Source organism: Haliotis rufescens, unplaced genomic scaffold (assembly GCF_023055435.1).
Source record: "Haliotis rufescens isolate VD_foot unplaced genomic scaffold, xgHalRufe1.0.p SCAF_16, whole genome shotgun sequence".
In the NCBI taxonomy this organism is placed as follows: domain Eukaryota; kingdom Metazoa; phylum Mollusca; class Gastropoda; order Lepetellida; family Haliotidae; genus Haliotis; species Haliotis rufescens.
Genome location: NW_025963846.1, coordinates 14,117,145 through 14,133,389, shown reverse-complemented (window position 1 = coordinate 14,133,389; position 16,245 = coordinate 14,117,145). Strand labels below are relative to the sequence as shown.

Here is a 16,245-nt window from a genome sequence, read left to right as displayed (position 1 = left end):
TGAAGGCGATATCCATTCTGACGCGCACTCTTCTTTCCTGTTTTCAAAGGCACACACAAGTAAGTGATAATAAAATGTTTTTTATTCAGCAATTCTAGTGTTTTTAAATAGGGGAACATTTTCCAGGGCGGTATTTCTAAATACTGCCTGTCCGTATGACTGGCAGTTGAAAAAGTCACATGAGCACTGGCAAATATATTTACAGACGTAAAAATAATCATCGTTATGGTGCATACAGGGATTTGATATGCTCCTTTAGAATATATTTGAAACATATGCACCATAACGATGTCTATAGGGGCAGCATGAACATTTAGTGACTTCCATAGCCACTTCTAATAGAAAGGGTATATAATGCTGTGACCGTGGTACCTGTATTACATTATGACAAACCCTCTCTAGATGAAGCCCACGGTCAACTAGACAAATATCTTTTTTAATAGTAGCCAATGACTTTTCGTTGGGTTCAAATACATAATACGTGCAGATTAATAATAGAAACTCTGTCAAGCAATGATATCAAGTGTGTTTATGACAGTTCAGAAATTGTTAGATGTTCAGGAATGTACAAGAAACTTAATTGTATGTTTGACATTGTCCTAGATTTGAAAAACAAGTCCTATATGTTCTTCGTTGTACAGTGTAACCGGGCCCTAAATGTGATGTGATGCAAGCAGCCTAAAATTTACACTGAGTTCAAATGTCTGATTTTCGTATGAAAAGCGATGCAGGGTCCGTTCCTCAAAGCGATCTTAGCACTATACGACTGTTGTAAATCAGTGATGATGATGCATGTCGCAAGAGGCGACTTACGGGATCGGATGGACAGATTTTTTAGATTTTGCAAACCCGAAACTACTTTTTTAGTCGCAAATACAATAGGTGGTGAACCGCAACGCTACTCGTGAAAATATCTCCTTTCCCCCATTCGATGAGAAAAACATGATATTTCACTCGACACGTGAAATATCCTCTATCACGTATCAGAACTTTATTACAAATAATATAATTGATATTACCACCGTTGAAGACATGAAACGTCTGCTGACCACGTCAATACTTCGCGGGGGGTTTGTATACACTGCGTTCCTCCATCACCCGTACATACATACGGTCGCATTGCGGTGTAGTCACTATTAGCAAAAACGTTAAGATGTAAACCACGACTCAAGTGACAGCCGGGCTCAACGAGCGGGACATTCCGAGACAAGCCGAATGTAGGTTACGGAAACATGCGAGCGGCTAACCAGTGAGTGCTCGGACCAATCTGAGTCTTCAATCAAAGATATTGTTCCTATATCTGCACCCCCTAGAATGAATGGCCACTGGTTATTTTTTTCAGATCTAACAATCGTTCAGTTCTCGGCGTAAACAACAAACAGATAAGGGTGATGAAGAAACGTGTGCACTGACGATGGTCAGCTGTAGTGTTGGACATAAAGATCTAGTGATGGCAGGATAGAGTATATTTCAATGTCAGTATTCTTGATTTCCATGAGATCCGTGGTGTTCACACTAGCCGTTGATAGCCTTGTCGATGACATTGGGGTTCTTCACGTGGTATGGTATCGTGACCTTCAACTTGGGGTCAGACTCCATTGCCCGACAGATGGTCTCCTCAGCTCGACTGTTGCCGGACCAGCAACGACGGGCCACCTAGAATATAAACAGGTTTTCAAATACATGAATTTCTCGCCTTAAAATGAACCCAGTATTCAGTATTCAAGCTATAACACGACGGGTCCCGTGAATATCCGGGGTAGAATAGGTCTTCAGTTACCCATGCTTGCCGTAAAAGGTGACTATGCTTGTCGCAAGAGGCGACAAACGGGATTGGTTGTTGCATGTCATCGTATCCCAATTGCGTGGATCGATGCTCATGTTGTCAATCACTGGATTGTCTGGCCCAGACTCGATTATTTGCAGACCGACGTCATAAAGCTGGAATATTGCTGAGTGCGGCTTTAAACAACAAACAAACAAACAAACTATATCACGACGATCTGAAAAAACAACAACTACTGACAGAATACACGAGCAACGCCTACACTATCGGGTGCGATGACAGGCAATCAGTCAAGTTATATTTTAAGAAACCTGATACCAACTCATGGCACGCTAGGCAAGGCGAAGACGTTTTCAGTTAATACACACCCACACACATGTACACGTAATTTAAGCCATATAAGTAAAATAATACTGAACGCGACGTTAACCCCCTGGATGCCAGAGACACATGTCTCTCCTCTCCAACCCTCACTTCTGAGGGGGGCACGGGTGGTCCAGTCGTCTAAGGCGCCGCGATTCGCTGTCCAGAGTTGCGTCCCTTGGGCACGCCAGAAACCTATGATTGTGGGTTCGAATCCCGGTTCGCCCCGATTATGTTTCTAGGTTTGTCAGCACCATACCCGTGCTCGTGGGTTTCACCGAAGTGGTAAACGTCTGAGACCTGCATCACTTCGGGCTTTCCTCCCACATAAAGCTGACACGCCGCGATATAACTGGAATACTGTTAAAAGCGGCGTTAAACCCAACTCACTCACTCACTTCTGAGTAGAATAAAATTCAACATACATAAAGCACTCAAATTCTCAGTTTTGAATTCTGTGGGAAATTTCCTGTTCTGCCATGTCACCCATTGTCATTTTAAGCAAAGCAGGTCTTATGAAAATGTGCGTCAGTAAAATAACTCAGCATCCAGCGGGTCAAACCCCATTTACTACCTTTTAGTCACTGCCCATCCTTCTTACCCCGTTACTGACGTCCCAGGACAACATCCGTTTGGCCCTCAAGGCAGAATCCTGGAACATGAATATTTTTATGATAATAGAACAATAGCTGTTTCAAATTGTCATCATGTAAATCATCACGATTGTTTAAAGAAAACTCCGATCAGGATGTTATGACCATCATTGTTTGCTTGTCCATGTTGCTGTTTGTATACATGTCAACATTTTCCTATGTGAGGTGGAATTCGTTTACATTTTAATAAAAAAAAAACATTTTATAACACAAAAACCCTACCAAGGAACCATCGAGGACCAGACCGAACCCGCCGTTGATAACCTCTCCCCTGTGAACAGATGAATCATGCATTTCAGTAATATGATAGCAAAGGGTGGCAGAGGTGGACTATTTGTGTAAGGGTCACATCACAATTCGCTGTTGGAGAGTTGCGTCCCTTGATCGTGGGTACGAATCTATCTCAGATTTATTACTTATTTTGAACCTTGGTTTGTCAGCACTGAACACGAGATCGCTTGGTTCACCAAACTGTCAAACGGCCTGCATTACTTAGTTTTCTCCCACGTCAAGCGGACAGGCCGTGATATGAATGAAAATAACTGTTCAAGGCAGCCTTAACCCAACTCACTATGGTAAAATAGTTCAGTCTTACACGTTTCCTTCAAATCACGCAATGTCGGCGTTATGTGCGAGAACGGTACAGTGAAACCAAGGGGTACGTACGTGTGTGATGCTAAATAAACCATAAGGATGAATCTAGGAGTCGAACACACCTGCGGATCTTTGTTGCTAAGGGACGTTATTCTTGCGAAACCTTGACGTCAATAATAAACTCCGGACAACGTAGATTAAGGCATGCAATTTTTCGGTAATCTTTGGAGTCGACAGACATCAACAGATCCTACCTTTTTTCACTTCACGTCCTTCAAATGTTGAATATGATTTAAATTTGCAGCAATTCTAAAATATTTAGGTATAAAGTATTTAAACCATCACGAATTGTATTGCCATGTTGGGAACTCGTTTGCTAGTCATAGACATATACATTAACATAGACAGCTCGCATGCACACTTTAGGTCAACTGTTTGTGTGTTTAATATCAGAATTCGTTGGGTCGTATCCGTTCAGTGACAAGTTCTTTCGATACGAAAGGTTATATATTTTCTGACTCTCAAAATACCGTTCTACGTGAAGTGGAGAAAACTTGGAGCGACGCTACCCACTCACCAGCCAACACCGCCACCGTTGTGTATCGCCACCCATGTCGCTCCCCGGAAGCTGTCCCCGATGACGTTCTGGATGGCCATGTCTGTACAGATATGGAATACAGAGAGTTCATCACCTGTTTGGTCTCGAGCAGATAGACTGTCAGTGATCGTATGTGGTCTTTGATCTCTGCTGGCGGAGTACGAACTCATAACAGTACAATTAGGGCTGTTCCATGCACAAAGGGATCTTAGCGCTAAGGCGATCGTAACACCCATACTTTAACATGAGCGTTCAACAATTTGAACGCTAGGGCCCTGATCATACCTATGTCGGGGAAGGGGGTAACAAAGGCTTTCACACCTTGTACCCTTGGGGGAATTAACCCTGGTTTTGAACTTGACGAGCCATACCTGACACCATCCTACCGAGACAAGTAGTTAACTGACTATAAAAGTCCAGTTTCCACCCTTGCCGAACTAGGCTGGTATTATGGAGTTACAGTTTGGCTGGATTAACGGGTCTATGCATAGTCCAATCAAAATGCGCAACAAAATTGAAACCCGGTTCGTAAAATGTCAACACATTGTCAACAGATATATTCTAAATCTTTTCATGTTTTTAATCAAGGTGCTCACGTGATCTGATGCACTTTGCGATGTAAGACTCGTTTTATCGCAATATAGGTCTTGATGATCGATCAGATCGCTTGACTCGGCTCCACCATTTTGTTTGAAGCAAATGCAAGTGAAACGAGAGGTGGAATCTGATTGATCCTTAGGAGAGGCTTAGAAGGGACATAACTGGTAATAGCCACTGGTGGCGCTACGATCGAGCCAAGGAATTCCAGCCTAGTTCGGCAAGGATTGAAACTGGACTTTTAAAGTCAGTTAACTCCCTTGCCTCGGGAATATGATCTGACACCTGGAGGTAACCTAACCGCCCCAACGGAGGTTAATGTTCGAGTAAGGAAATATATATGTATATCGTAAATATAAGCTGTAACTCTTTGAGACATCATTGAGGTTTCTGACATTTCTATAATTAAGATCGTTTTTTTAGTTTACTATCGCTTTTCTTACATGTTGATACTTTATTAGAGAAAAATGATTGTTAGCTGTTTGACGCGGCACTCAGCAATGTTCCAGCTATATGACGTCTGCATAGACAGAGGACCCCCTCAAAGACATTTGATGTGCCCAAAGGCTGTCTGGCTAACTGAGGATCCGTCATATGCTGTCAAACTGCATGACGTACCTTCACAGATGGAGGTACATAGACATGACGTACCTTCACAGATGCAGGTACATAGACATGACGTACCTGCACAGATGGAGGCGCATAGACAGGACGTACCTTCACAGATGGAGGTACAAAGACATGACGTACCTGCACAGACGGAGGACCCGTCATAGATATTGGACGTCTCCCGGAAGGGGCTGTCTGTACCACTGACGTCGTGATGATCACGGCTCAACACCACCGGGCCCTGAAAGGAGCTTGTATATTTAACATGCGTCACCATCATTGTTCTCGCCACCATAATCCTCATTATACCACCCATCTCACCTCCATAATCCTCATTATACCACCCATCTCACCTCCATAATCCTCATTATACCATCCACCTCACCTCCATAATCCTCATTATACCACCCATCTCACCATAATCCTCATTATACCACCCATCTCACCTCCATAATCCTCATTATACCACCCATCTCACCTCCATAATCCTCATTATACCGCCTATCTCACCTCCATAATCCTCATTATACCACCCATCTCACCTCCATAATTCTCATTATACCACCCATCTCACCTCCATCATCCTCATTATACCGCCCATCTCACCTCCATAATCCTCATTATACCACCCATCTCACCATAATCCTCATTATACCACCCATCTCACCTCCATAATCCTCATTATACCACCCATCTCACCTCAATAATCCTCATTATACCGCCCATCTCACCTCCATAATCCTCATTATACCACCCATCTCACCTCCATAATCCTCATTATACCACTCATCTCACCTCAATAATCCTCATTATACCACCCATCTCACCTCCATAATCCTCATTATACCACTCATCTCACCTCAATAATCCTCATTATACCATCAACCCACCTCCATAATCCTCATTATACCATCCACCTCACCTCCATAATCCTCGTTATACAACCAATCTCACCTCCATAATCCTCATTATACCACCCATCTCACCTCCATTATCCTCATTATACCACTCATCTCACCTCCATAATCCTCATTATACCATCCAACCCACCTCCATAATCCTCATTATACCATCCACCTCACCTTCATAATCCTCGTTATACCGCCCATCTCACCTCCATAATCCTCATTATACCACCCATCTTACCTCCATAATCCTCATAATACCGCCCATCTCACCTCCATAATCCTCATTATACCATCCAACCCACCTCCATAATCCTCATTATACCATCCACCTCACCTCCATAATCCTCATTATACCGCCAATCTCACCTCCATAATCCTCATTATACCAACAATCTCGTCTCCATAATCCTCATTATACCACTCATCTCACCTCCATTATCCTCATTATACCATCCAACCCACCTCCATAATCCTCATTACACCATCCACCTCACCTCAATAATCCTCGTTATACCACCCATCTCACCTCCATAATCCTCATTATACCGCCCATCTCACCTCCATAATCCTCATTATACCGCCCATCTCACCTCCATAATCCTCATTATACCGCCCATCTCACCTCCATAATCCTCATTATACCATTCATCTCACCTCCATAATCCTCATTATACCATCCAGCCCACCTCCAAAATCCTCATTATACCATCCACCTCACCTCCATAATCCTCGTTATACCACCAATCTCACCTCCATAATCCTCATTACACCACCCACCTCACCCCCATAATCCTTATACCATCCATCTCAGCTCCATAATCCTCATTATACCACCCATCTCACCTCAATAATCCTCATTATACCGCCCATCTCACCTCCATAATCCTCATTATACCACCCATCTCACCTCCATAATCCTCATTATACCACCCATCTCACCTCCATAATCCTCATTATACCACTCATCTCACCTCCATAATCCTCATTATACAATCCACCTCACCTCTATAATCCTCATTATACCATCCACCTCACTCCATAATCCTCATCATACCACCCATCTCACCTCCATAATCCTCATTATACCACCAATCTCACCTCCATAATCCTCATTATACCACCCATCCCACCTCCATAATCCTCATTATACCATCCACCTCACCTCCATTATCCTCATTATACGATCTACCTCACCTCCATAATCCTCATTATACCACCCATCTCACCTCCATAATCCTCATTATACCGCCCATCTCACCTCCATAATCCTCATTATACCACCCATCTCACCTCCATAAATCCTCATTATACCATCCAACCCACCTCCATAATCCTCATTATACCATCCACCTCACCTCCATAATCCTCATTATACCACCCCTCTCACCTCCATAATCCTCATTATACCATCCACCTCACCTCCATTATCCTCATTATACCATCCACCTCACCTCCATAATCCTCATTATATCACCCATCTCACCTCCATAATCCTCATTATACCACCCATCTCACCTCCATAATCCTCAATATACCACCCATCTCACCTCCATAATCCTCATTATACAATCCATCTCACCTCTATAATCCTCATGATACCATCCACCTCACTCCATAATCCTCATTATACCACCCATCTCACCTCCATAATCCTCATTATACCCCCCATCTCACCTCCATAATCCTCATTATACCACCCACCTCACCTCCATAATCCTCATTATGCAACCCATCTCACCTCCATAATCCTCATTATACCACCCATCTCACCTCCATAATCCTCATTATATCATCCAACTCACCTCCATAATCCCCATTATACCACCCATCTCACCCCCATAATCCGCATTATACCACCCATCTCACCTCCATAATCCTCATTATACCACCCACCTCACCTCCATAATCCCCATTATACCACCCATCTCACCTCCATAATCCTCATTATACCACCCATCTCACCTCCATAATCATCCATCTCCTTCCATAATCATAACCATCGATCTCATTTCCATAATCTTCACCGTTAAGCACCGATTCGGAATGCTTTTGTTGGTCAACGCCGCAGTCAGCACTGTGCGAGCTATATAACGGTAACCTGTAAGTACTGGAGACGGGGCCAGGCAAACAATGCCTTTGTTAATAATGAACAGCAATCCACGCCATCGGGGCACTGTGCCACAAGCAGCACATCCACCCGACACTTAGTCGACACTCTCTCCACGCATGGGCCCTGAGCACATCTCGCATGAATATTTGCATATGCAATTGTTTACCTTAATCTGTCCTTCTGCAATCGCTTTGTTGAACGCCAGGGCTATCCTTATCCGCCCTAACTGCTCCGAATACAATATCCGGGCTTGCGATCCCACAACCTGCAACCAGAATGATTAAAGACTGATACAGGAAGTGTATTTGTTTGTTTGTTTGTTGTTTAACGTCGTAATCGGTAATATTCCAGCGATGACCCGAGTCTGGACCCGGCAATCCGGTGATTGATATTGTGAGCAATATCCCACGCCGCCGGGGTACAGCGACACACAATCAACCAAGTTACCGAGCCTGACCACACGATTCATTTTATCGCTTCCTACATACATGTACCTAAATACGTCACAATGGAATTCTCTTTCTATTCTAGATTACCGTTTAGAACTAAGGTGTAGAAAAAACCCCGCTAAGACTAGCAAAATAATGTCAGCCTCGTTATGGGATAAGCAGCACTTTGAAACCATTTTCCATGGCGACCTTTAATCTGAAGCTTATAATAGAATACGGGGGCACGGATGGCCCAGTCGTCTAAGGCGCCGCGACTCGCTGTGTAGAGTTGCGTCCCTTGGGCACGCCAGAAACCTATGATTGTGGGTTCGAATCCCACAATGTATAGGTATACTACATATCCACTAAGCCCTAAAGTCCCCGAGAAAATTTATACATACCATTGTTTGCTAGGACGATTAATTGTCCTGTTTTACGGAAATTCCCGGATGCAGGGGAAAATATAACAAATAAAAAAACATGTTCAGGTTTGATTGATATTAAGTTCGGAAGAAAAATCTCTTGAAATAAAAGTCTCAACACCCGAACATCAATTATATCCGTTAAACAGAAAAATATATTGGTGTGGCCTGAACTTCACGTTCTGCGGTTATTTAACACTCTTAACAGAGCCATCGGTGCGTGGTGCTCTCAAGGTCGGATACCTCGTATACACTTGATACATTATCTCACCCGCTAATGTCGACTTGACATTACTAGACATGCATAGCTGGTGATTGTGTTGACAACGTAGAGAAGAGGAGGGCCTTGGCCCGTCTGCTGTCCATGAGCTGGTGCCCACTTATCAGCTGCTGACACTTTTATTACTAAACGAGATCCTTTTAGATAGTAGCCTTCCTTGAGAAATGTACAGGAGTATACTATGTATGGCCACTGATCGTGACCGAGGGGTAAAGAGTGATTTGCACGATGGGACTGTCTGTTGTCGATTGCCGTAGCAGAAACAGACTAAACGATATATTCACCTGCACAGCTGGCGAAATAAGAGGTTTATTTCGACATAGTGTTACCCTCATCCCAAAATAATATATGTACAAACAACATATTGACAATGTTCCTTGAAGACTGTACAGTGAATATTTCCATTGAATGTCAAACTGTGTCGCTTATGTACATTTACCTAAGTAAAATTATTAATTTAATTTAAAATAATTCTCTCCCTCATACTGTGTCATATCCCACATGACAGTATCGCTGCTTGCATTGTGTATTAAAACTGACAAGCTGTACTTGTAATGAAGAATTGAATCACACTCGCCGGGTAGATGTGCAACTCACCAGCTTGTGTTGAGACTCTGAAAGTACTACTCTCACCCCACCCCGGGTAGATGTGCAACTCACCAGGTACCCTCAACCCACCCCGGCTATCTCACCAGCTTGTGTTGGGACACCTCTGATAGTGCTACCCTGACCCCACCCCGTGTAGATGTGCATCTCACCAGCTTGTGTTGGGACACCTGTGATAGTGCTACTCTCAACCTACCCCGGTTAGATGTGCATCTCACCAGCTTGTGTTGGGACACCTCTGATAGTGCTACCCTCAACCTACCCCGGGTAGATGTGCATCTCACCAGCTTGTGTTGGGACACCTCTGATAGTGCTACCCTGACCCCACCCCGTGTAGATGTGCATCTCACCAGCTTGTGTTGGGACACCTGTGATAGTGCTACTCTCAACCTACCCCGGGTAGATGTGCATCTCACCAGCTTGTGTTGGGACACCTCTGATAGTGCTACCCTCACCCCACCCCGTGTAGATGTGCATCTCACCAGCTTGTGTTGGGACACCTCTGATAGTGCTACCCTCAACCTACCCCGGGTAGATGTGCATCTCACCAGCTTGCGTTGGGACCCCTCTGATAGTGCTACCCTCAACCCGACCCGGGTAGATGTGCATCTCACCAGCTTCTGATGGGACACCTCTGATAGTGCTACCCTCACCCCACCCCGTGTAGATGTGCATCTCACCAGCTTCTGATGGGACACCTCTGATAGTGCTACCCTCACCCCACCCCGGGTAGATGTGCATCTCACCAGCTTGTGTTGAGACACCTCTGATAGTGCTACCCTCACCCCACCCCGTGTAGATGTGCATCTCACCAGCTTCTGATTGGACACCTCTCATAGTGCCACCCTCACTCCACCCCGGGTAGATGTGCAACTCACCAGCTATCCTCACCCCACCCCGTGTAGATGTGCATCTCACCAGCTTCTGATTGGACACCTCTCATAGTGCTACCCTGACCCAACCCAGTGTAGATGTGCATCTCACCAGCTATCCTCACTCCACCCCGGGTAGATGTGCATCTCACCAGCTATCCTCACCCCACCCCGGGTAGATGTGCATCTCACCAGCTATCCTCACCCCACCCCGGGTAGATGTACAACTCACCAGCTTGTGTTGAGACACCTGTGATAGAGCTACCCTCAACCCATCCCGGGTAGATGTGAAACTCACCAACTTGTGTTGAGAAGCTTCTCTGATCCACCGGAGGTTGTCCTGGTAGAGTTGTTTGACTGTTTCAGGCACTGAAACATATTCACTTCATGATAATCACTTAATGAATGCGTTTTAATACGTTTCAACTAACACGCACGCACACACACACACACACACACACACACACACACACACACACACACACACACAAACACTAGTCTAGACAACAGAGGTCACCAAGTACCCGACTTACTCACTCACTCAAGGAGTGGGCTACCCGCCGACCCCCATAAGACGACAACCTACCTTCCTCCTTGAGGATGTCCTCCAACACAGAGGCGGCGATGTCGTCAGTCCTGTCCAGGTCCTCGGAGTCCCCGGATGCACAGACCCACCTTGAGGACACACACAGCATCTTTATATACTGTGTGGAAGAGTATAGCTGGTCTAGCAGTCCAGAAAGAATACTTACAGTCCAGAGAGAATACTTTGTGCCCAGTACGAAGTTTAACAAAACGACGATAGCGCTTAACGATCGTAACTATAGCACAGTGTTCGTACCAATACAGTACAGCATAAAGCGATTTAGCACTAAGGTGATAGTAAATTCCATACCATAACGTAGACATACAACAATCGTAGCGCTAAGGCTGTTTTGTTTAACGACACCCAGGCTTACAATAGTTCTAGCGCTGAGATGGTTTGTGGAACCAGCCTCTGTCCTTATTAATTATCCCCGCGGTGCTACAGGGCAGAAAAAGCCTCTAACTTCTCACATATATATGGAAACTATTGGTATTCTTTTGTTGTTTAAAGCCGCATTAAGCAATATTCCTGTTATATGACGCTGACCTGTATATATCGAGCCTGGACCAAACAAACAAGTGATTGATTGATATTATGAGCAACGATGCACGTTGTTGGAGTACGTTGACACGCAATAGATCAAATCTGACCACCGGATAGTCAAAGAGTCATGCCAAAAACCCGAAAGACCTAAAATAACACGTGGTCGAAATACGTCAAAATGGAGCCGATAGTATAGGCCTAGATTCACTTTGGGCCTATTCTAACCATAAATATTCCAAGAGTATGAGGATAATAAAATGGGGATGAGGTGGCCATATTGTCTGCTTGAAGTGGATATGAGTTCCGACTATGCTTGTCCTAAGAGGCGACTAACGGGATCGGATGGTCAGGCATGCTGACTTGGTTGATGCATGTCATCGTATCCCAATTGAGTGGATCGATGCTCATGATCTCAGTCACTGGATTTTCTGGTCCAGACTCGATTAATTACAGACCACCGTCATATAACTGGGCAATAGCAGAGTGCGGCATTAAACAACAAAGAAAGAAAAGAAAGAAAGAAAAATTATATGCATTCCTGTGCAAAACGGTTGGTGTTACCTGAACGGTCCGAATCCCAGTGAGAAGATGTCGCCCATGATGTCTTGTACATACGACGGGAATCTGAAGGCGGTGCCGTGCATGTCGTCACAGCGTCCCACGTCAGCGCCTGCACAACAACGTGATTCTGTTACCACGAAACACCACGGGGTGAACCCATTTAATGTAGCTCCAGAGCTCCAGATAACTCTTTGAGTAATTGAGTTTTTACTCTAGAGTTTCTATTTTAATTGGGTTATTACATTTTTCATTGGGTAACCAATATTTTTTCACTCATCTATTCATCACTCTATTTTGTTTTTCCCAAAATTAGTGAAAATTTTAAGATTTAAAAAAAAAATATGTTTGAGATGTATATAACTGTTCTAAATATATAGGCTTGACTCGGAAAGTTAATTAGCTCGTATTTGTGTTTCGGAATTAGCTCCTTTGAACGCATGCTGATAAAACTTCATTGTGTATTTACGCGAGCTGTTTTTATACATTTGAGTTTTTCATTTAATGCATGCGTTTCTGTACGCAAGTTAATTTAAAGTAATTGGGTTTTGAATATTTTTGGGGGGTATTTTACGCAAATTCGCTGCTCATCTGCATGCAGCTGTGTAGCTGTTATAAAGGGAGATTCTGACATGTGTGCATCAAACTCTGAAAATAGTGAATGTGGTTGGTGTAACGCCACATTAACAGGAAGTCGTCTTGTTGGGTCGGCGGGAAGGTCACTCGTTGAGTGAGTGAGTGAGTGAGTGAATTGGGTTAACGCCGCTTTGAACAAGTATTTGACATTGACCACCATGGTGAAACCCACGAGCACGGGTATGGTGCTGTAAAAACCTAGAAACACAATGATGGCGATTCTGGGATTCGAACCCATGATTCTAAAGGTTTCTGGCAAGCCTAAGGGATATAACTCTGCAGAGCAAATTACGCCGCCCTAGACGACGGGGTCACTCGTGCCCCCACTCCTGATAGAATGATGCATATATAACGTATAATCGGCTACAACAATGTCAACCAAATTGTTTATCGATTCTTTTGTTTGTGTGGAAACATTACTGATTATGTAATATTCTTGTCTTTATTGACTGATCAATGTTGAAAGCCGCTGTCTGTCTAGGTCTCGTTTCGACATGTGGATGCATCTGTTGACGGTGGTGCATCTGTTGACGGTGATAGAGAGAGGAGAACACGATGTAGCAGATACGCATGGATCTGTTGACGGTGATAGAGAGAGGAGAACACGATGTAGCAGATACGCATGGATCTGTTGACGGTGATAGATAGAGGAGAACACGATGTAGCAGATACGCATGGATCTGTTGACGGTGATAGAGGAGAACACGATGTAGCAGATACGCATGGATCTGTTGACGGCGATAGAGAGAGGAGAACACGATGTAGCATGGATCTGTTGACGGCGATAGAGAGAGGAGAACACGATGTAGCAGATACGCATGCATCTGTTGACGGCGATAGAGAGAGGAGAACACGATGTAACAGATACGCATGGATCTGTTGACGGCGATAGAGAGAGGAGAACACGATGTAACAGATACGCATGGATCTGTGGACGGTGATAGAGAGAGGAGAACACGATGTAACAGATACGCATGGATCTGTTGACGGTGATAGAGAGAGGAGAACACGATGTAACAGATACGCATGGATCTGTTGACGGTGATAGAGAGAGGAGAACACGATGTAACAGATACGCATGGATCTGTTGACGGTGATAGAGAGAGGAGAACACGATGTAGCAGATACGCATGGATCTGTTGACGGTGATAGAGAGAGGAGAACACGATGTAGCATGGATCTGAGGACGGTGATAGAGAGAGGAGAACACGATGTAACAGATACGCATGGATCTGTTGACGGTGATAGAGAGAGGAGAACACGATGTAGCATGGATCTGTTGACGGCGATAGAGAGAGGAGAACACGATGTAGCAGATACGCATGGATCTGTTGACGGTGATATAGAGAGGAGAACACGATGTAGCAGATACGCATGGATCTGTTGACGGTGATAGTGAGAGGAGAACACGATGTAGCAGATACGCATGGATCTGTTGACGGCGATAGAGAGAGGAGAACACGATGTAGCAGATACGCATGGATCTGTTGACGGTGATAGAGAGAGGAGAACACGATGTAGCAGATACGCATGGATCTGTTGACGGTGATAGAGAGAGGAGAACACGATGTAGCAGATACGCATGGATCTGTTGACGGCGATAGAGAGAGGAGAACACGATGTAGCAGATACGCATGGATCTGTTGACGGTGATAGAGAGAGGAGAACACGATGTAGCAGATACGCATGGATCTGTTGACGGCGATAGAGAGAGGAGAACACGATGTAGCAGATACGCATGGATCTGTTGACGGTGATAGAGAGAGGAGAACACGATGTAACAGATACGCATGGATCTGTTGACGGTGATAGAGAGAGGAGAACACGATGTAGCAGATACGCATGGATCTGTTGACAGCGATAGAGAGAGGAGAACACGATGTAGCAGATACGCATGGATCTGTTGACAGCGATAGAGAGAGGAGAACACGATGTAGCAGATCCGCATGGATCTGTTGACAGCGATAGAGAGAGGAGAACACGATGTAGCAGATACGCATGGATCTGTTGACGGTGATAGATAGAGGAGAACACGATGTAACAGATACGCATGGATCTGTTAACGGTGATAGAGAGAGGAGAACACAATGTAACAGATACGCATGGATCTGTTGACGGTGATAGAGAGAGGAGAACACGATGTAGCAGATACGCATGGATCTGTTGACGGCGATAGAGAGAGGAGAACACGATGTAGCAGATACGCATGGATCTGTTGACGGTGATAGAGAGAGGAGAACACGATGTAGCAGATACGCATGGATCTGTTGACAGCGATAGAGAGAGGAGAACACGATGTAGCAGATACGCATGGATCTGTTGACGGTGATAGAGAGAGAACACGATGTAGCAGATACGCATGGATCTGTTGACGGTGATAGAGAGAGGAGAACACGATGTAGCATGGATCTTTTGACGGCGATAGAGAGAGGAGAACACGATGTAGCAGATACGCATGGATCTGTTGACGGCGATAGAGAGAGGAGAACACGATGTAGCATGGATCTGTTGACGGTGATAGAGAGAGGAGAACACGATGTAACAGATACGCATGGATCTGTTGACGGTGATAGAGAGAGGAGAACACGATGTAGCATGGCTCTGTTGACGGCGATAGAGAGAGGAGAACACGATGTAACAGATACGCATGGATCTGTGGACGGTGATAGAGAGAGGAGAACACGATGTAGCAGATACGCATGGATCTGTTGACGGTGATAGAGAGAGGAGAACACGATGTAACAGATACGCATGGATCTGTTGACGGCGATAGAGAGAGGAGAACACGATGTAGCAGATACGCATGGATCTGTTGACGGCGATAGAGAGAGGAGAACACGATGTAACAGATACGCATGGATCTGTGGACGGTGATAGAGAGAGGAGAACACGATGTAGCAGATACGCATGGATCTGTTGACGGTGATAGAGAGAGGAGAACACGATGTAACAGATACGCATGGATCTGTGGACGGTGATAGAGAGAGGAGAACACGATGTAGCAGATACGCATGGATCTGTTGACGGTGATAGAGAGAGGAGAACACGATGTAACAGATACGCATGGATCTGTTGACGGTGATAGAGAGAGGAGAA

At 44.7% G+C, this 16,245-nt stretch overlaps 1 protein-coding gene across 4 annotated transcripts in view; it reads right to left on the bottom strand.

Moving 5' to 3' along the window:
* Window positions 1-64: 64 nt before the first annotated feature.
* LOC124136119 (urocanate hydratase-like) overlaps window positions 65-16,245 on the bottom strand; it is a 29,450-nt gene continuing 13,269 nt past the window's right edge. For all 4 annotated transcript variants that reach the window (XM_046501935.2, XM_046501925.2, XM_048396896.1 and 1 more), the window contains exons 13-21: window positions 12,517-12,625; window positions 11,413-11,501; window positions 11,125-11,195; window positions 8,385-8,483; window positions 5,342-5,441; window positions 3,974-4,055; window positions 3,025-3,073; window positions 2,751-2,801; window positions 65-1,656 (exon numbers count right to left, since the gene is read on the bottom strand). In XM_046501935.2, coding sequence (XP_046357891.2) covers window positions 1,516-1,656; window positions 2,751-2,801; window positions 3,025-3,073; window positions 3,974-4,055; window positions 5,342-5,441; window positions 8,385-8,483; window positions 11,125-11,195; window positions 11,413-11,501; window positions 12,517-12,625 — 791 coding nt within the window. In that variant the 3' untranslated portion in view covers window positions 65-1,515. The remainder of the gene's footprint in view (window positions 1,657-2,750; window positions 2,802-3,024; window positions 3,074-3,973; window positions 4,056-5,341; window positions 5,442-8,384; window positions 8,484-11,124; window positions 11,196-11,412; window positions 11,502-12,516; window positions 12,626-16,245) is intronic.